The sequence below is a fragment of the Physella acuta genome, unplaced genomic scaffold (assembly GCF_028476545.2).
Source record: "Physella acuta isolate Inbredline_101_S28 unplaced genomic scaffold, ASM2847654v3 ptg000544l, whole genome shotgun sequence".
In the NCBI taxonomy this organism is placed as follows: domain Eukaryota; kingdom Metazoa; phylum Mollusca; class Gastropoda; family Physidae; genus Physella; species Physella acuta.
In genome coordinates, this window is record NW_026732063.1 from 779,909 (window position 1) to 801,202 (window position 21,294).

The 21,294-nt window shown below is 34.0% G+C and overlaps 1 protein-coding gene across 1 annotated transcript in view; it reads right to left on the reverse strand.

The window, feature by feature from the left end:
* Positions 1–1,395: 1,395 nt before the first annotated feature.
* Positions 1,396–21,294, reverse strand: part of LOC131946088 (uncharacterized) — a 37,886-nt gene continuing 17,987 nt past the window's right edge. The window contains exon 8 of the mRNA XM_059306729.1: positions 1,396–1,449. Within this exon, the coding sequence (XP_059162712.1) occupies positions 1,396–1,449 (54 nt within the window). The remainder of the gene's footprint in view (positions 1,450–21,294) is intronic.

The following is a 21,294-nucleotide window of genomic DNA, read 5'->3' on the forward strand; positions in this document are numbered from 1 at the left end:
TGGTTATATGTGGGTTTATGTGTAGTGGCTATATGAGGGTAAATATGGTTTATGTGGTTGGTGGTTATATTTGTTCTGTGTGGTGGTGGTTATTTGTGGTCTGTGTGGTAGGTGGTTATATGTGGGTATATGTGGTATGTGGTTATATGTATGTATATCTGGTAGTGGTTATATGTACGTATATGTGGTAGTGGTTATATGTACGTATATGTGGTAATGGTTATATGTGGTCTGTGAGGTAGGTGGTGATATATGTGTGTATGTGGTATGTGGGTATATGTGGGTATATGTGGTAGGTGATTATATGTGGATGTATGTGCTCTCTATGGTAGATGGTTATATATGAGTATATGTGGTCTGTGTGGTAGGTGTATATAATATGTAGTTCGTTTCTTTTTTGTAAGTGATTTTTCAGGGTAATCATTGCATTTGTTCTTTGTAGTAAACGTATATACTAGTCAATATATTTTTAATTTAATATGTTTTACTATGTGCACTTTGAACATGTGATCTGACGGTAATATTGTATGTCAGATTGTCTCACTCTGGTCTGTAAAGTTTTGTATGCATGTATGTCCCATTTTAGTAGCTTTGTGTGTTTACATGTAGTTTTTTGCGTTTATATTTGTCTAACTACTAAATGGTTACGCTAGTAAACTGGAGACGTTAATGGTATCTTACTGTAAATATTGCATGTTGTTTTTATTATAATCGTATACGTATAAAATAACTTGACCTGGTCCTACATGTCTTAGTGAACTGCGCACCTGGCTTCTACGAGAGCGGTAAGGTGTGCACCAAGTGTGAGGTGGGGACATATCAAGACAGTGAACAAGCAACTTTTTGCATCACATGTCCCAGAGGTAAAATCTAAACACAAACATTTTTTGATCTCGTTAAATACCGGAGTTAATATTTCAGCAAAACTTGTCAAGTATCACGACACATAGAATAAAATTGCTGACCTAGCTATAGAGCTATACGCTGTTAACCTGAATGTCTCGAGTTCGAATCTGCGTTCAATTCAGTAGAACGTTACTGAGACCACCTAACTGATTGGAACCTAATTAATGTTATTGAAATTAAAGGTGGCTGAGCATAGTGCTGACCACACTGTTCCTTCATATGGTTTGGTCACAGAAATAGGTCAACTCTACTTCCCTTTCCCCATGGACCGTCAGGTTCGAAAAGAAACTTTACTTTTTACTTAACATGATCTAATCTTGGAATCGCTCCCTTGTTGTCACACTGATCTTATTCTAATGATTAATCCATACCGATCCTTACATTTGTGCTTACAATTAGCTAATACACTTAATTCTCAGGGAACGACAACTGCGGGTAAGGGAGCTCAGTCAGTGACCCAGTGTGTCACCAACCCCTGCATGTACTACCCTATGGAGCTGGGTTACTGGGACTCGTGTCAATACAATCCAGACTCAGGTAACACTAAAACATGTATACACAGTATGATTACACACAAGTGTATCCTCACAGCCAACCAAAAAGTGTTCTTTCCTTCACACACGAGGACGTGTGGTAGGGCTGGAGAGCGTATCATCGCCAACTCCATAAGTCCAGAGTTCAGACCCAAGAGGCGAATTAGGCTCGTTAGCTTGGGATAAGTAAGCTAGACTTTACAATCGAACAGCGACTGTCTAGCAGGTTGCTGTTGGGCAGATGAAAAATACGGAAGCAAATTTATACAGAAATGCAAGCCGAAGTTAATGGGCCCAATTACGCATAAGGAACACTTTACTGTGTTGAGGGAAATCCACTCGCATTGTATAAAGAAGTTTATAAGAAACTAGTGTACATTTTAAGAAACATAAGTGCGTATAACAATAATCAATACCCTTGCTTGATGTATTGAGAGAGGCATAACAATGAGATTATGATTGTGGTTGAAATATTTGTATAATTCACCACGAAACTCATTGTTTTTAATGTACATAGTAATATGTTAAAACGTAAAGTTTATAAAGCTTAGTGTATGTCCTGCTAGTGGCTAACTTTGTTCCATTAGAAGCTACCAGCAACAAGACAACATCTGATTTATTCTTGTATTGTTTATTTAAAGAGGAAGTATAAAGTTGCTCTAGACTCTAGATGCTACAAATGACATAAACATATCTAATCCATTCTACTCGTGTTTAGTTAAAGAAAATTACGACGTTACTCTAGACTCTAGAAGCTGCAAAAGACATGGAAATAGTTAATCTATTCAGAGGCGTAGCGAGGGAGGGCGGGCGGGGGGTGCGGACCGCACCGGGTGACACAATTTAGAGGGGTGACATCAAGGCAAAAAAAAATAGCAAAATATATAGAGAAAAATTTGAGGGGGGGGGTACAAATCGAAAGTTTGAGGGGGGGGGGGGGTGCAACCCGAAAGTTTGAGGGGGGTGCAAATCGAAAATTCAAAGTTTGTCCCCGGGAAGGGTCGCTACGCCCCTGGGGGGTGACACCATTAAGTGCCACACCGGGTATCACCCGACCTCGCTACGCCACTGAATCTATTCTACCTTTGGTTAGTAAAAGAGAAAGACTCCAACATTGGGATGATCGTTGGTCTGACGCTTGGTCTGGTAGCTTTTGGTGCCCTTCTTGTAGTTTGCTTCATCCTCATCAAAAGGTAAATATTAGAATGTATGTGTACTCTAGCGCACCTTAGATAAGTCAGTATGTGTATGTTGCTGCATATTTATCGCTGCAATCAATTAGCTACTAGAATAGGCCTACAGTATGTTTGAGGTTGAACATGTACTATAGAATTGTAATATATACTTCATAATTGTAAACAAAACCAACAGCCATACCACACCATACAGTTACAAGTACAACAGTTGATCTATTTACAGCGACATGTTATTCTATCGCTAACAGATACGTCTTGAAAAGTCCCAAGCGCCCAACGAGTCCAAAAGTCTACCCGTATGAAGTCTGGGCAAGCCGTGTCCAGCTAGAGACCATGCCCCCACCCCCTGACTATAACTCTCTGATGGCTCAGGGCAGAAAACATTTCTAAATCATCAAACTAACCTATTTTTTTTACCACCATGTTTCTTATGTATATTTTAAACGCTTAACATTCAAGTGACTTGAATTAAAACAAGGTTTTTTTTTTCTTGCATTGAATAACTTTAAATTATTGGAACTTTATTTTTTTTATAATAATATTATATGTATTAGGTTTTATACTAATTTGTAAAATTAAACTTAAGGTATTTGCATTGTTTTACAAGAAAATAAACACAGACATTTACACAATAAAAAACATATTATATTCTCTTAAATATGTAACATAAAAAAACAAATAAAATGTTTATACGAAAAACACACATTTGTGTTATTATTTTGTTACAATAAACTGTATGTTGCTTTTTTTTAATCATATGACGAATTATCATTTTTTTGGACTACTTATTCCAAACAAAAAGCAGTTAGAATAAATAGCATACAAGAATTAATATTCAATTTCAAGTATATTCTATTTATAACAATGTTATAGAAATTGAAAGTATTTCCTATTATCTTCTAATGAAAAACCAATATTTCCAGCCGAGGCGAATAGAGGTTTTCTGGTTAGGGGCGGCAAGTCGAGAAAAAGGAGCAATACATGTATATATATATATATATATATATATATATATATATATATATATATATATATATATATATATATATATATATATATATATATATATTAATACTAATTTTTTCGCTGTATGTCTATCTATCTATCTATCTATCTGACAAGAATGCTCTAGAGAAAACACAAGGAAAATAAAAACATGCATAGTAATTCGAAAAACGAAGTATGACGTCGACACATTTAGCATCTCAAGCCGGAGAGTGCACACAGTAATATGACGTCATTGATTATCGAGTAAACATTGAATAACAAGGAAATTTTGTCTAATCTAAGTGGTTTGCGTGAAGAGTTTCTTTCATACAATTCTTCGGGTAGGGGCGAAGCCCCACCCCCGCGTAAGAACGTCTGAGCCCCCCCCCCCTCCCTAACTCAAAAGAAATTTCTTCATCGATACTCTATAATAAAATTACCGCCTAATTAATGTGTCTAATCTAAAAAGTGGTTTTCTTGCAATTTCTTTAATGCAATTCTTCGGGTGGTGGCTAAGCGCGACACCAGTGTTTCTTCAGACTTTTTCCTCCCCGGAGAGGGGTGGGGGTACTTGAAATTTTCGGGGGCTGGGGTAGAATTTTCGGGGAGGGGGCGTACACTGGAAAAAGTATATAATTATATTTCGTTGAAGGGGACGGTAGACATGTTTTTTTGGGGGGTGGGGGTGGGGGTGGGGGGGTGTTATGGGGGGGGGGTGGGGGTGGGGGGGTGGTGTGTGTGGGGGGTGGGTTGGTTTTAGTTTAGAGAAAAGAGACAGCACTATCAACCTAGCGCCCGGTGTATCCTTCCTCAACGGGCCATTTTTCTCGTATATATATATATATATATATATATATATATATATATATATATATATATATATATATATATATAACACTTCAAAACTATAGCTAAAACTATACCTCTACGTAATCGATTCCAAAGCTGCTTTTCTGCTATCCCCCCCACCTGGATCTCCGTTTCAAATTGACATGTGAGAGGGGGAGGTGAGTAATTGATTAGGGGGTAATGTCCTACTGTAACGGTTGGGGCGGGGATGTGTACATGGGGGGAGGGGGGGTAATTGACGTGCGAATTAATAAATGGGGGTAGGCAGCAGGGCCATTTAACTGTCTTCGTAGGGCCAGACATTTTTGGCATTCGTAAACCCAACAGGCAACAGCGGCTGTGCCCCCGACACTAGATTGTGTAATGTTTATATTGCAATAAAATGGTGATGGTTGCATTAATTTAAGAGTTAAAAAATCTCAACATCTCTTAAATTGATAATGTTTTTTTCACTATTTGCTTTCTGAATTTGTGTAGACCCTATGGTTCGTACGCCCTAGACACAGTAACTATTGTGTCAAATGGTTAAGACCCTGTGGAAGTGGAACATTACCGGGAGTATTTAACAAGTTGTTATAGTCAAGCTTCCCACACGATATTTCCTTATCCCTTTCCGCTTTTAGCACGTCGACAGAAAATTAACCTCATCTCTTTCAATAATATGATGCTTTAAGGATTAGGATTAGCATTAAGATTATATTCAGGTTCAGGTTCAGGGTTAGGTTTGGGTTAAGTTAAACATGCATGCACACACACACATACACACACACACATATATATATATATATATATATATATATATATATATATATATATATATATATATATATATATATATGTATATATATATATATATATATATATATATATATATATATATATATATATATATATATATATATATATATATATATATATATATACACATAATCATACATATATATATACGTATAAACAGAACTGTTTGAATATCTATAATGTACAAACATGTGTGGCCTATTGTGTTTGTTAGAGTAGTTGCTAATTTACAAATACAATGTTACTCAATAGAAAGACAATACAGGTAGTTGTTTGTTTTTTACATTGAATTACAATAAGATTTAATTGCAGTATATTTCAATTTATTTACAATTGCATAGCATGGATCATTATTTAAATATATCAGATACATATTGATGTCCAGTGAACTTAATTAAACATTTGTCTTTTATATAGTTCATTGAGTTTGTTTGAAAAATACGGAATTTAATTTAATTTTTATTTAGCAAAACAATGTTATATGTTTAACACACCCAACGTTACACTCAGTGCTCATATACAAAAAAATAAAATATATGAGAATTATCTTATATGTTTTATGTAGTCAAGTAGAACATATTAATTGGTGATCACATTGCATTAGATGGAACAGTGTAATGACGACTAAACAAATAACACACAAACTATTCAAGTTTTTCTAGACATGTAGTCTACACACATAGTAGGTTGTTAGCGTGTGTTTAACATAGTGGTTACATATTTTAGTGTTTTAAAAATGTATTGCCCATCCTGTTTTGTGTTGTTCTTCTATAAACTAACGATAGTGAAACTACTGAACCAGGATAACACTGCGTCTTGATCTGCTCCGATTACTTCAAAGTAAAGTTCTTCCCCCTCCTTCACGTCAACAACCACTGACCCAGCAGCGTTAATATCAGCAGAGCTTACTCGTATAGTAAACGAACACGGCCTCTCTCCAATCCGCACACCAACTACAATAATTTTATCTTTACTTTTATATAGAGTTAAACTGACAAGATATAAACCATCATGTGGTGATACAAATGTTCCTGTTGTTTGATCAAAATGTTGACAGTTATATTCACGTATATCACCAAAGGTTGAAATGTTTGATCTAGCACTGACACGTGTAGATTCGTTGATTTCCAAATAACAAACATATCTTTTATTTACACGTGACTCTGTTGATTAGAAAACATATGTATGATTTACATGTTCCATAATTTGTGAATGTTTGTGACATTAACCCTTCATTGTATGAATTGATTTTGTGAAAGCTTTTTGAGAAAAAAAATTGTACACGGTGGGCTGTAGTGTGTAGAGAGCATAAATTATAAAATAATCAGGGAAGTGAATTATGTTATCAAATAATGTTTATTTTGCAAAATAACAGTATGTTGCAATTTCGATACAGTAGGCCTACGCAACGGTAAGTAAAAAATATGTTCAAATAAAAAAAAATTAATCATTTATAGATCCCAAATCTGGAGAATCAGAGATTCATTACAAGATAGCAATTGATTTGTTTGCACTTTATTGCTATTACCAGGTATGTCACATTTCTTAGTAATCATGCATCTTTTTATTGTGTTAGTCAATAAGCAGCCTAAGTTTGCTCAGCAGGACCTCTGTCTAGTATAATTTAAAATTGTTATTGTTTTAAATGCAAAGTAGTTTTGAATGATTCAAACTAGTTGATAGGAAAGAAATTAGAATATATCTACAATGCTGATATTTGGCCATTATTCAAACTTTTTCCTGTACAATGAAACCAGAGACATGACTGTTAGAAGCCAATGAATAATTTATATCTTTTATATCAAAGACTTCAAGCTTTATCTGGATTCCGCTGTGCAGTATAGATCTAGAAAGTCTGTTCAACCATTATACTAAAATAGTCTTTACCCCTGGTGTGAAATAAAATAATCTTGAACAGCCAAAAGGCCTTGCACTAAAAACTAAGTTGGTCAATTCCTATTCCTGACAAATACCAGAGAACATTCATGTGTTTTAGTTAACCACTTGCTGGACTAGCATCTGTTTACATCTTACGAATGTACATCTTATAAATGCAGGCCTAAAGCTTATGAATGTATATCAGAATAAAGTCTATTGCTTTACTTGCTCTGAACCAATCCCTTTATTCTCTCTACATCACTTTCGAAGTGTTCAATTTCAGTTACAGTAACACATTCAATATTAGGTAAATTAATAGATGAATCATTAGACATTAGTAACCTAAGAAATATGTAGTCTCTATTTCAGACTTAAATTTTTTGTTAGAATTTTTACTCATCCAGTAAAAAAAATGTATCTACTAAAATAAACTATACATCTATATTATTTCTAGATTTATTTACTTTATCTTCATACACGCAAAAGTTAAATTATAATTAAAATAAAAATAATGTATCACTGCTTCTTTTTATATACTAAAGGATTATTATTTTATTTGCAAGTATAAGTAACATGTGTAAGAATGTCAATCAAATATTATGTAACCCTCACTCAGTGGGGATGCTTTTACCCACTGAGGTGTTGTGGTTTAAGACGGGCTGACCCTGAGATTAAGTACACACCGACGCCGACAGTTGTTGTCAAGTACTCGTTTATTTATAGCATCGAGCCATGACGGCGATGCAACACAGTAGTACAAAACGAACTAGCCAAGCTAAACCAAAAGATCCAAAACCAAAACCAAAAACTAAAAGTCCAAAAAAAAGACTGTAGCCCTAAAACAAATGTAAATAAAAAAAGTTACATTCCTGACAACACGGGGGTTCCATGACAAATGATCTCAGGACAAATGATCTCAGACAAAATATCTCAGACAAAATATCTCAAGGACAAATGATCTCAGGACAAATGATCTCAGGACAAATGATCTCAAGGACAAATGATCTCAAGGACAAAAGATACCAGGACAAAATATATCAGGACAAATGATATCATGGACAAATGATCTCAGACAAAATATCTCAGACAAAATATCTCACAGCAAAATGTTGATAGTATGTACAATGATTTTAGTTCATTTGAACTTTTTTTAAATTGACTGTCAATATGGTTTTGTTTACTTTCTTTACGCATCATAATTGTGAATAAAATTAATTTGTTAAACTTAACACACCATCAAAAGATTTATTGAACTTAATCTTTGTAATGGCCTTTGATTTGAAAAAAAATATTAAAACAAACTTTCTCCTTTAGCCTGAAAGGTATGATAAATGATAATGTATAAAACAAAGTAACTGTAGCTATACAACAATAATGTTTAAACCATGCGAAATATCTTTCAAAAATGTTAATGGGTCTCCAGGTTTGTAACGTAAAATTATTGTTTTTATTGCATGATCAACACAAACATAACGTTTACGTTTCTTTGCTGACAGTACATCGTTATGATCACACCTCTCCAATACTATGTGATCATCTATTGTGTGAACTCTCGCTCGACATGACCGCTGTTTTTCTTAAATAAGCATTAGTCACCTGATCACTAAGGTGTGACCGACGCATAACTATTGAATTTAGGTATTAGTTGTATTGTTCATGGATGGCGGATGTCTTTCCCTTAAGGCATGTCTCTACCATCAAAGCGGGCTGCCACCTTGATACGAAGTGTTTCTCTATTGTTATTTCATCCTCTTTGATCTAGTTTCGTCCACCTGACATGGTTGGATTGTCTCATGTTTGGCAAGCCCGCCTAAGCTGTCTATCGAACAATTTCTTTAATCTTCTATAGTAATAATCCTAATTTTAAAATGCAATATACAATTTTAAAAGTGCAATATGATAAATTTATACGGCAAACATTTCTTACAATTATTATATGGGCCTATAAACAATATTAAACATATTAAACAAAACCATACGACAGTTAATAACAATTGTTCAGATCAACTAAAGTCACCCAATACACTATTAAAATTTAGGTGTGAGATATTTTGTCTGAGATATTTTGTCTGAGATCAATTGTCCGTGGTATCATTTGTCCTGATATATTTTGTCCTGGTATCTTTTGTCCGTGAGATCATTTGTCCTTGAGATCATTTGTCCTGAGATCATTTGTCCTGAGATCATTTGTCCGTGAGATATTTTGTCTGAGATATTTTGTCTGAGATCATTTGTCCTGAGATCATTTGTCCTGAGATCATTTAACCATAAAATATGTTTTGGCCAGCACACAGTACTGCCAACAAGTACCAATACGTAGTACTTCAAATAAATACTTATATTAATACTCACCCTAACTAGTGTGCACATGCAACACTAGCAGGAATACATAAGTATTTTAACAAACATAATTTATATAACTACCTTCATTAGGTCTACATTTGGTCACCGTGTTCACAGACAGCAGGCTTGCGTGTGCGACACGGCTAGGCATGAAACTACCCACAATCCCATGTCACATGACATGAAACACGGGTAATTTCGCTCACAAAAGCATAAAAAAACGTCAACAGTTCAGTTGCAGTCCCACAGGGGCCGCAACCCAAAGAATAAAAACTTCATATTTTTATCCCCCTTTGGCTGGTAACCATATGTGTTACAATTATTATGCTCTTTTTTTAAAAATAAACCGGGAGTGATCTCCCCTAAACTTTCTCGAATATTCTTATATAAAATAACAGCGGATGGGAACTCGGGCTGTAGACATAATTTTTAATCCATTTTTAATACTTAGAGTTTTAAAAATAGAATAAAATCTCGTAGACAAATTTATTGCACATCAAGTGAACGCCAAATCAAAAAGTGCATAATAGTGCGCAATATTATTAGTACTTTAAAAATTTACATTAGTTTTTTAGAAATCGGAAGTAGCGAAAATTACTACTTTCGATCAACGGAAATTACTCAAAATTTAACAGAAGGTAGAGAATTAGATCTATTACTTACATGTGAAATTTCATTTATCTATCTGAAATAGTACTCAAGTTATCGGCTTTTGAAAAATTCAAAGTAGGAAAAGTACCACTTCCGGTTATCGGAAATCGCTCAAAGTTGATACGGATCTACGATTTTAATAAAGTACTTATATTTAAAATTTCATCAACCTAGCTGTAACGGTACTCGAGTTATCGTGTTTACACACGGACAGACAGACACAAAGACGTACGGACAGAATTGCAAAGCCCAGTTTTTCAGACTGGATTACGCATAAAACCTCTTAATTTTGATAAATCTGGATTGATAATTTTTGCCCGATTAAAATAAGTCCTCTAAACTTCGGATGTGATGAAGGACTGAGGTGTAATACGGTGAAAATTGTTAAAATTTCAAGTGATTTTTGTGCACGATTACAATACTTTCTCTATACTTCGTATATACGAGAAAGTAAACATGAATACCACTACAATATTTACTATAGGCCTAGTAACTTCATAAGATAAATAATCAAATATTACACGAATTTCACTTTCATTCACATTCTCTTTGAAGTCTACCATCTATTTCAGTCAGAACAACCTACACCCTTAAATTATCATGAATACATTAGTAACCACACAACAGTCAACTGTTTTTCTCAGTTGTAAAATCAAATCAATTATTTAATACTGCATAATTTCAAAGGTTCCAATTCACTGACACAACCATAAATAAACTGGGAGTGATCTTCCCAAAACTTTCCGAATTTTCTGATATAAAACAACTGCGGATGGCAACTCGGGATATACTATAGACATAATTTTTAATCCATTTTAAATACTTACACTATTTAAAATAGAATAAAATCTCGTAGAAAAGAAGAGTTGCACACCAAGTGAACGCCAAATAAAATGTACATAATAGTGCGGAATATTATTACTACTTTATAATTTCACATGCGTTTTTTAAGAAATCAAAAATTACTAGTTCAGGTCAACGGAAATTACTCAAAATTTAACAGAAAGCAGATAATTAGATATTTATTTACATGTAAACTTTCATTTATCTATCTGATATAGTACTCAAGTTATAGCCTTTTAAAAATTTCAAAGTAGAAAAGTTCCACTTCCGGTTAATAAATTTAAAACTAAAACATTGAGGTTGATTTTCTCCTTGCCCCTGAAGCACAGAGATTCACATACATCCATATATAACATATAAAATTATGGAATTAACGATATCCACGATTTAATAAACGTCAAAATATCGAAATCAACAATAAAAATTAAATTTTAACTCAAATTATACAGATTAAACAATCATTTGAATGAATATCGGCTATGCACAAAATGTAGTAGATGCTGCTTTAAAACTATTGGAAAATTGTTTTTACTTTCTTGTATACAGAGTATAGATGAAGTATTGTAATCGTGCACAAAAATCATTTGAAATTTTGACAGTTTTTATCGTTTGACACCCCAGTATACGGAGTGTAAGGGGCTTATTTTAATCGGGCAAAAATAATAAATGCAGACTTATCAAAATTTCGGTGTTCTATGCGTAATTGAGTCGGAAAAAACTGGGCTTTGCAATTCTGATGATATGCCTGCGTTGTTGTGTGTATGTGTGTGTGTATGTCTGTGAACACGATAACTTGAGTACTGTTACAGCTAGATGGATGAAATTTTATATACAAGTATTATATCAAATTTTTAGTTCTGTATCAACTTTTCAGCTTGTTTAAGTAACTGGATGTGGAACTTATTCTACTTTTGGTTTCTCAAAAGCATGTAACTTGATTACTTTTTCAGATAGATAAAACGAAATTTCACATGTAAGTAAAAATCAAATTATCTGCCGCCTGTTGAGTTTGGAGTAATTTCCGTTAACCAAAAGTAGTAATTTACGCTATTTCCGTTCTATTAAAAACACAAATTTGAATTTATAAAGTACTAATAATATCCCAAACTATAATACACATATTGTTGGGCGTTCACTTTGTGAGCAAATCATTTTTCTACGAGATTCTATTATATTTTAAAAAGTGTAAGTAACTAAAAATGGATTAAAAATCATGTCTATATCCCGAATTGCAATCCCCCGTAGTGTTATAATATTTGAGAAAGCTTTAGGGAGATCACTACAAGTTTATTTGTTTCTTATGTCGTTGAAGATGGAATATTGATTAAGATAAGTTGCAAGGTGATGATCATTCTTAGAGGCCATTTGCGTCCAGAAATAATTGTCTATAAAGGTTAGATCCAGTAACATTAGTCTTCTCACAGCTAGGTAATGTAGAGACGAACATTACCCTTCTACCTGTTAGGTCCTGTATTTAGGAGGCCTAACATTGGATTCCTAGCTTATGTATTGTTATGAAACAGACTTCCAGAAAAAATAAATGAAGACAATTTAGATATCATTGGTAATTTTTTTCTTCTTTAGCAATGGATTACTAGAGCATGTGTTATTATAAAATTAATAAATTGGTATTACAGCCATTAGATTTAGTGCAAAACTGTATCTTGCGTTTACTGGTACTTGTATGGTAGGTAGGTTATGTTTCAAGATCTAGGTATTTCCGAAAAAGCATAATATCATCAATTAGTTTAACATAGTTCATTGTTTTGTCCGTTGGATTTAAATAACACTTGTAGAACTCTGTTGCATACAGTAAATCAATTCAATTTATTTATTGCGATCAAAGCTTCTTCATAGTTGGTCATCGTGACGGAACCAAATCCTTTACACTTCTGGGTGGTAAAATCCCCAATGACTTTGACACTCTGAACAGCTCCAAAGGGTTTAAAGAGCTGCCACGGAACACTCTGTGTCGAGCGCGGTTATTAACAAAGATGTACCCGAAAGTAGCGTTGTGGGCTGTGGTTGATTAGTTACTGTTTGTTGTTGCTGCTGAGGCTGCCGTGGTGAGCGTTGCGGGTAAAATTGTGTTCTGCAGTTCTGACTTGAATACTTGAATCGGCTTGAGGCTGTGTCGTAATGTATTGGACAAAAAACTATGCGTCGGCACGTTTGGCTTCACATTGATGATCAAAACTTATGGAGCGAATACTTTTGGAATAGAAAAATAAAGTTTGACCAAAATTTAAGAAAATCTGGCTAGTATATCTTCAGAGTAGAGCAGAAGACAGAAAAATAAAAACTGGTTTCAGGGTTTCCACAATTTTTAAACAGAAAATTCCCTGCTAGTCCAAGGAATTATCTGCTATTTTCACTTTCCCGTATACGAAGTATAAAGGAAGTATTGCAATCGTGCCCAAAAAATAATTGTTACTTTCTCGTATACGAAGTATAGAGGAAGTATTGTAATCGTGCAAATAAAAAATCGAGATTTTAACGTTTTACATCGTCCTGAGTCGGAAAAAGATAGTTTTGCAATTTTGTCCGTATGTCTGTGTGTGTACGTGTGTATTTGTATGTGTGTATGTGTGTATGTGAGCATGTGTGTATGTGAGTATATGTGTAAGTGTGTATGTGTCTATGTGAGTATGTGTCTATGTGAGAATGTGTCTATGTGAGTATGTGTGTATGTGTGTATGTATGTATGTGTGCATGTGTGTATGTGTGTATGTGTGTATGTGTGTATGTGTGTATGTGTGTATGTGTGTATGTGTGTATGTGTGTATGTGTGTATGTGTGTATGTGTGTATGTGTGTATGTGTGTATGTGTGTATGTGTGTATGTGTGTATGTGTGTATGTGTGTATGTGTGTATGTGTGTATGTGTGTATGTGTGTATGTGTGTATGTGGGTATGTGTGTATGTGTGTATGTGTGTATGTGTGTATGTGTGTATGTGTGTAAGTGTGAATGAATGTATGTGTGTATATGTGTATGTGTGTATGTGTGTATGTGTGTATGTTTGTATGAGTGTATGTGTGTATGTGTCTATGTGTGTATGTGTATCAGAACAAGGCGGGATGTAGGGCAGGTAAAGTAGAGTTCACCTGTTTCTATGTCCTCAGCATATGAAGGGATAGTGTGGTAAGAACAACGCTCGGCCGGAATATTTTTAAACGATTAAAAAACATGTTGTCTGAGCCTTGTCGGGACACTGGGCAGGCGAAGTAGAGCTGGGTAGGTGTATAGTTCACCTGTGACGTCAGCATATGAAGGGTTAGTGTGGTTTCACCCAACTAAGTCGAAATCGACTGAGGTATGTCGTCTTTTTTAATGTGGGGTCTGGTTATTTTGTGGTGATAAGTGACAGACGGTATGTCATTTATGGATGACCCCCATAACCCACAGTTATCTAATAATAACGAGTGGTCTACTGTTATATTTTTTTCAGTAATTTTAAATTAATAAACTGGGTGTGATCTCCCGTAAACTTTCTCAAATATTCTTTTATCACACAATATATATATATATATATATATATATATATATATATATATATATATATATATATATATATATATATATATATATATATATATATATATATATATATATATAGAATAACATATAGGCCTATTATATATATATATATATATATATATATATATATATATATATATATATATATATATATATATATATATATATATATATATATATATATATATATATATATATATATATATAGATATAGATATAGATATAGATATATATATATATATAAAGACTAATTTAGACTATATATGGACAGGACTAAAATTACGGGGAAAAAATCCAAATTAAAAATTTCTTTGGACAAATTTTCCTAGGAAAAAATGTTGTCGATGTAGCTAACGTAATATTGTAAACATTTACTAACCATCTATTAAAATTAATCTTCCTCTTCATACCGAGAAGTGTTTAGTTTCTTTTGATGTTTCAAATGCTAGCTGCTTCACAGCTTTCTTCTAACTGGCAAGAAAAAAAATTAGAAATGTATGCAAATATAAGTAAATAAACTTTCAGAAACTTTTTTGCTAATAATAATAATGATAGTTCGTGTGCATTTATATGTTTATCAGCCTTAGTCTGTGTGTATCTTCGTCATTAATAATGTAACTTATCGGTAAAAAATAGCTAGTGTTAAAAACATACATTTGTTTTCGTTTTTGAATTCTGTTTGCTTTTTGCTTGTTTTTGTTTTGTTTGCATCCTGGACGTTAGCGGCGTACCGTTCACCATCTCTACAGTTATATATTCAACTGCTGAAATATAAAAAAATTATACATGTAATAAAGTTTTGAAAATTAACTAGACATAATATATATATATATATATATATATATATATATATATATATATATATATATATAGCTGCATCCCGTGCTCAGTCACGGTAAATCTTTTTTAAATGTACCAACTGGGGAACAAAACAAAACTAAACACAACACAAACGAACGCAATAAAAACACAAACGAAAAAACAAACACAACACTCATAACATAGACACAATTTAATTGCAATCAGTCTAGCCCGTAGCGCCAAATCGCGCCCTTTCCGAGCGCCAGCGGACGCGTCTGACACAGTGAATGACTATAAAACCGAGGAGTAGCGACCCTTTCCGGCGCCCGGGGACAAACTTTTGATTTGATCCCCCCCCCCTCTTAAATTTACGATTTGCACCCCCTCCCCTCAAAATTTCAATTTCCACCCCACCCCCTTAAACGTTCGATTTTCACCTCCCCCCGCACTCAAACTTTCGATTTCCAGCCCCCCCCCCCCCCCCCGCAATTTTTTTCCAACCCATTTTGGCGCCCCCTAAGGTCGGCACCCGGGGACATATGCCCCCTCCCCTCGCTACGCTTCTCCTATAAAACCCCCAGCTTGTCCGCAAACCGAAAGATAGAATAATAATAAATAATATACAATAAATAATAGGCAATGTTTAAAATATCCGTGTTTTACCTACCATATATCACTTTATCAATTCACGCATTTTTTCCAGTACTTTAAATTTTAAAAATTTACAGTAGAGTTTCATAACTAAAACCATTGCGCGTGATGACGCGTCTATAATAGTGCGGAACAGTTGATTAAAAATTAGAAGTAGTAAACAGTACATTCAGTGAATAAAAAAAACAAAAGATTGCCTTTTATCAATCCATGCTAATTATAATTTTCTAACAATAATTTCCTCTTCCACATCCGCACAATTTGCATTCACATTTTGCTAATTATATTATTGCAACACTAATTCCTTCTAGGACGCCCGTAGATTTGCATTCACATTTTTTTAATTAGCGTGATTTTAATTTATTTTTAAATTAACTCCCTTGTCAAAATTAGAAAAAAGATTTGATTTTTCTACCCTACTGTTATTATGTTATTAAAATCTATCAACTTTTTCTGGGAATCTAAATAAACGAAACTGATATTTGACATTAATCTTTTTAATATGTTTTAGCAGTGTGCGTGTATTTAATATTTTCTTGACGTTATGCGAAAGAGTGAAATAAGTGGCATTTATAAAATAACCTTATGTCGTTATATAAACAAACTCTACTCTAATGCTTTTAATAAGACGCTGCGATGCACTGAAAGCACTGCATGGTGCGATGCTTACTATTATAGTTCCAAAATCGATGACAGAAGGAAGGAAGGACAGACACAGCCCGCTTATATATTACTAGCGTACACGCCCCTGCGCTTTGCCGCGGGGATAGAAGAAAGTTTGACGAAATATATTAGAAGAATTTCACCAACGCGTTACCAAACATATGTTCTTAGACGCGTGACCGTCTTTTCTAAAAGTGAGTTATTTAAATGTAAACAATGTCTGCGCTTCGATAATAATTATCGGGACACGGGTTTACCTACACTACCGCATGAAAACATTGAGTGTACATTAATCACTCACCGAAATATGCTAGAACACACTTCGGTAACCGCCCATGTGTCAGAGACGTAGAGGGGCGCTCTCAGGGCCCCAACCCCCTCCCCCCCCCGATTACACTACCGCATAGGCGCGGCGTACGACCCCTGGCTCCTTAAAAACTAACAGGCGCCATCGTGCCGAATAGCATCCTGTTAATAGTGATGCAGATTTCGACATTCACTAAAGGGACACAAATGAACAGGATTTTTTTTTTAACACGAAAGAAATTATTTGATGTGTTTTAAACATCAGTGTGACTAATGCAATATGCTAGCGTTACTAATGGTGTATTATTAGATGCTCGATTTCAATTTCTGACTGCAATTGTCTATTAATAGATGCTTATTGCATCATTCGCAAAGTGACAAATTTCTAAAGTAGGCTCCTCATATTTAAAAAGTTATTTTTTCATCTTTCGCAAAGTGACGAAACTGTACAGAAGGATTTCCTCGCGTTACAAAGTTATTTTTAGAAGCCTGTTGTAGTTTTACCGCTGCATATAGTAGTACCTCTTACTCGCTATTCAGGACGCTCGATTAACAGATGCCAAGTGCCAACATAGTCACTCTAAAACTCTTTGCGCCAAACCGTGTATTGACGAAAGTTGTACACTATATGGCGATGCCCATAAGAAACTTTAGTTTTCTTTTTCGCAGAAATATTCTCATCTACTCCCTAAAGTTTCATGGCACTCAGATGAACCGCATCCGAGTTTTAGTTTTTATATACCGTGTATAGAAAAAAAAATCGCTCCCCCCAGGGGGCGCCGCCCTTGCATTATTAAACATATATTTTTTTGCAGAACCCTACCATTGAGTGATCTAATCATCTCCTCAAAGTTTCATGGTACACGGATGAACGGTGTGAAACCGAAATAGACTTTTATTTTTATAAACCGTATATAGAGAAAAATCGCAGCCTCCCGTGGTGCGCCGTTGCAAAATTAAAAAAGGATTTTTTTTTTACAGAACCCTTCCCTGAAATGTTCTAATCAACTCCCCAAAAGTCTCATGGCTATCGGATAATGGCGTCACACCAAAATCGACTTTTTTTTAAAATACCGTATATAGATAAAAATTGCACCCGTCGTGGCGCCGCCCTTGCGAAATTAAAAATATTTTTTTACAGAACATTTCCCTAGAGTTTTATAATGAACTCCACAAAGTTTCATGCCTATCGGATGAACGGTGTCACGGCAGTTCACTTTTATTATTTTTATATACGTATATAGCGAAAAATTGGACTCTCCCGTGGCGCCACCCTTGCGAAATTAAAGATTTTTTTTTTACATAACCCTTCCATAGCGTAGTATAATGAATTCCCCAAAGTCTCATGGCTATCGGATGAACGATGCCAAACCAAAATCGATTTTTATTTTTATATACCGTATATTGAAAAAAAAAAAAAACGCGCCCTTTCGGGGCGCCACCCCTGCGAATCTAAATTTTTTTTTTCGCAGAATCCTCCCCAATAATATTCTCAACAACTTCCCAAAGTTTCATGGCGATGTGATAAGAGGTGTAGTAATGCATAAATGACAAACAAACACACAAACACACACACACATACATTGCTTTTTATATATATAGATAGATAAAAAAATACATACATATATATATATATATATATATATATATATATATATATATATATATATATATATATATATATATATATACTAGACTACCCGTTATCTAGTTAGATAACTGTGGGGTTTGGGGTTTATCCATAAATGACATCACGTCTGTCACTAATCATCACAAAATAACCAGACCCCACATTCAAAAAGGCGTCACATCTCAGACTTTTTGTCTTTTAAAAACACTGACTTAGTCTAACAACATAATCTTTTCAAATGCTGAGGTCACAAATACAGGTCAACTCTACTTCACCTGCCCAGTGTTCTACCAGCTCAGACATGTTTTTGTCTGTGAAAACACAGATTTTGGCTGAGCGTGGGACTGACAACACTATCTCTTCATATGCTGTCGTAACAGGTGAACTTTACACCTACCCAACACTACGTCACCTGCCCAGGGTTCCGCCAAGTCTCAGACAACATGTTTTATCTTTAAAAAAAAATATTCCGGCCCAGCATGGCTCTGACGACACTATCCACGTTATATACTGAGGACAAAGAAACAGGTGAACTCTACTTCACCTGCCCTGTATCCCGCTAAGTTCCAATAGGCACGGGCAACATTATCATTCACAACTAAAAAAAAATAAAAAAAAAAATAAAAATACTGACAGGTCTAGAACCCATGCCACCCGCATGGTAACCTAGTACACTAACATCTTAGCTACCTTGGCTCTTACATTCTTGTATAGTATTAAGTTATACATTTTACTTTGAGTGTGCGTAACAAATTTGATTTACGCGTATAGATACTAGATCTGGTATCTTTTAAATTAAATTTTATCTAAATTAGTCAATCCCATAGAAACTCATTATTATCTAAATCTAGATAGAATTATCTATATTTTAGATCTACGACTGAGCTGTATCTAGAATTTACGTTTATAATTTTGCAAAATTAGCGGTATAGAAGCCGCGTATGAATCTCAAGCTACGCATATAGGCCCTGGATCGAACATTTCCAAATTAGCATATTCCAAACAAAGATTTATATAAAATAATAAAGGTTTAAAATAGTTTAGTATATAGGGCTAAATAAATTTATTGTAAAACTAAATGAAAAAGACAGTTGAAAATTTATCTAAGTGTTGGAACGTAATAAATACAGCAAACGGACGTATTGTTTAAGTTATAGCCGGCAGAAAATTAGCTTAAAACGTGTTAAACTTTTGAATGGGCCACAAAGTCTATGATGGAAGCTGCCATGTTTATTGTACTAAAATGTAAACAAATCAAGAGACGTCACTATTCAGTTGAGTTAGGTGATATGCTATGTTTTTTTCTGTTTTTTAAAATTTAAGATCGAAAGCCTTTTGAATACTATTATCATGTTTTGCACATGAAAGTAAGTATTAAACAGCAAAAAATGGATTGAAAACAATTTTGGTTGTCATGGAAACCCCAAAAAACCTCAGCCATTTAGAATTTTTCGGCACTATTAAAAATGCTAAGGCTTTTTTATTTATGCACTTATAGCAATCAAATTTAAACTGCTTATATTTCAATATATTTTAAAACTTTTGTCACGACAACTTTTTGAAATAGCTACTTGTAAAAATTTTACAAGGTCTAAAAAATCGTACCTTTTTTAGTATCCAAAATTTAAAAAATTTGCATATTAACTACCAAATACTTTTTTCTTAAGAAAGCCATCACGATTCCCTCGTGACAAAAGTTTTATTTTGGCATAAAGAACAATTACTGAAAATATGGTTGGTATAGTTCAATAAATAAAAAAGTAGTAGGGTTTTTAGTGTTAAAAACCTGCGAACTGAGATAAAAAGCAAAAAGTAACAAAAAGTAGGTTACAAAAATACCATATCTGCGTAAACTGCAAAGCGAATTGTAAGCTTTGGGTGTTTCCGAGATGATTGAAATTAGGATTATGAAACACATAAGAAATTCAGCTTTCCAATGATGACAAATATAATATGATGCCATAGGCCTATATAAAACATTTGTTAGAGTGCTTATAAGAATGGAAAAAATTAATTATTTTTAAATAATAGGGTCATAAAAATGGTAATTTAAACACATAAATAATTTTTTTTCTCATTAGAGTAATTAATTTCTTAATACAAAAATGGACAAAATATCCGAAAGTGCAAGAAACCCATCATGACGAAAAACAAGAAATTTTGTGTTTTTTTTGCTTAGCATATTACCTTAAACCATTGTTCTAAAACTTTAAAAAAAAATATGTGGTTAATCTACCTATGAATAAATCAATAAATTAATTAACGTCTTTAAATAAATGTGTGATTAACAGTCTTTCTGAAAACAAAAATTGTTCTCTACCTACATACTATTTTACAGCTTTCCACATAGTGTAGATCCATTAACAGTAGTCAATCAGACAAGCAAAAAAAAAAAAAAAAAAAACAACAACAAATAAATATTCAAACATGTAAACAAACTTGAGTTTTAGTAATATATATAGATATATAAGGAGAGAGAGAAAGAGAGATAAAACGAGAGAGTGACTGAGAGATACAGTGATAGCTAGAAAGATAAAAAGAGGTAGAGAAAATGGATAACGATTAAAAAAAGAGCGTGAGATAAAGAGACAAAGAATGATAGTTTCTTAGCGGTATCTCTGCCTTCCCTCCCCCTTCAGTCCCCACCCCCTCAAAGCACGTTCACAGCCTCCACACGCTTGAAACATATAAAATGTTTGACCAGTGTTTAGATTCAACCTC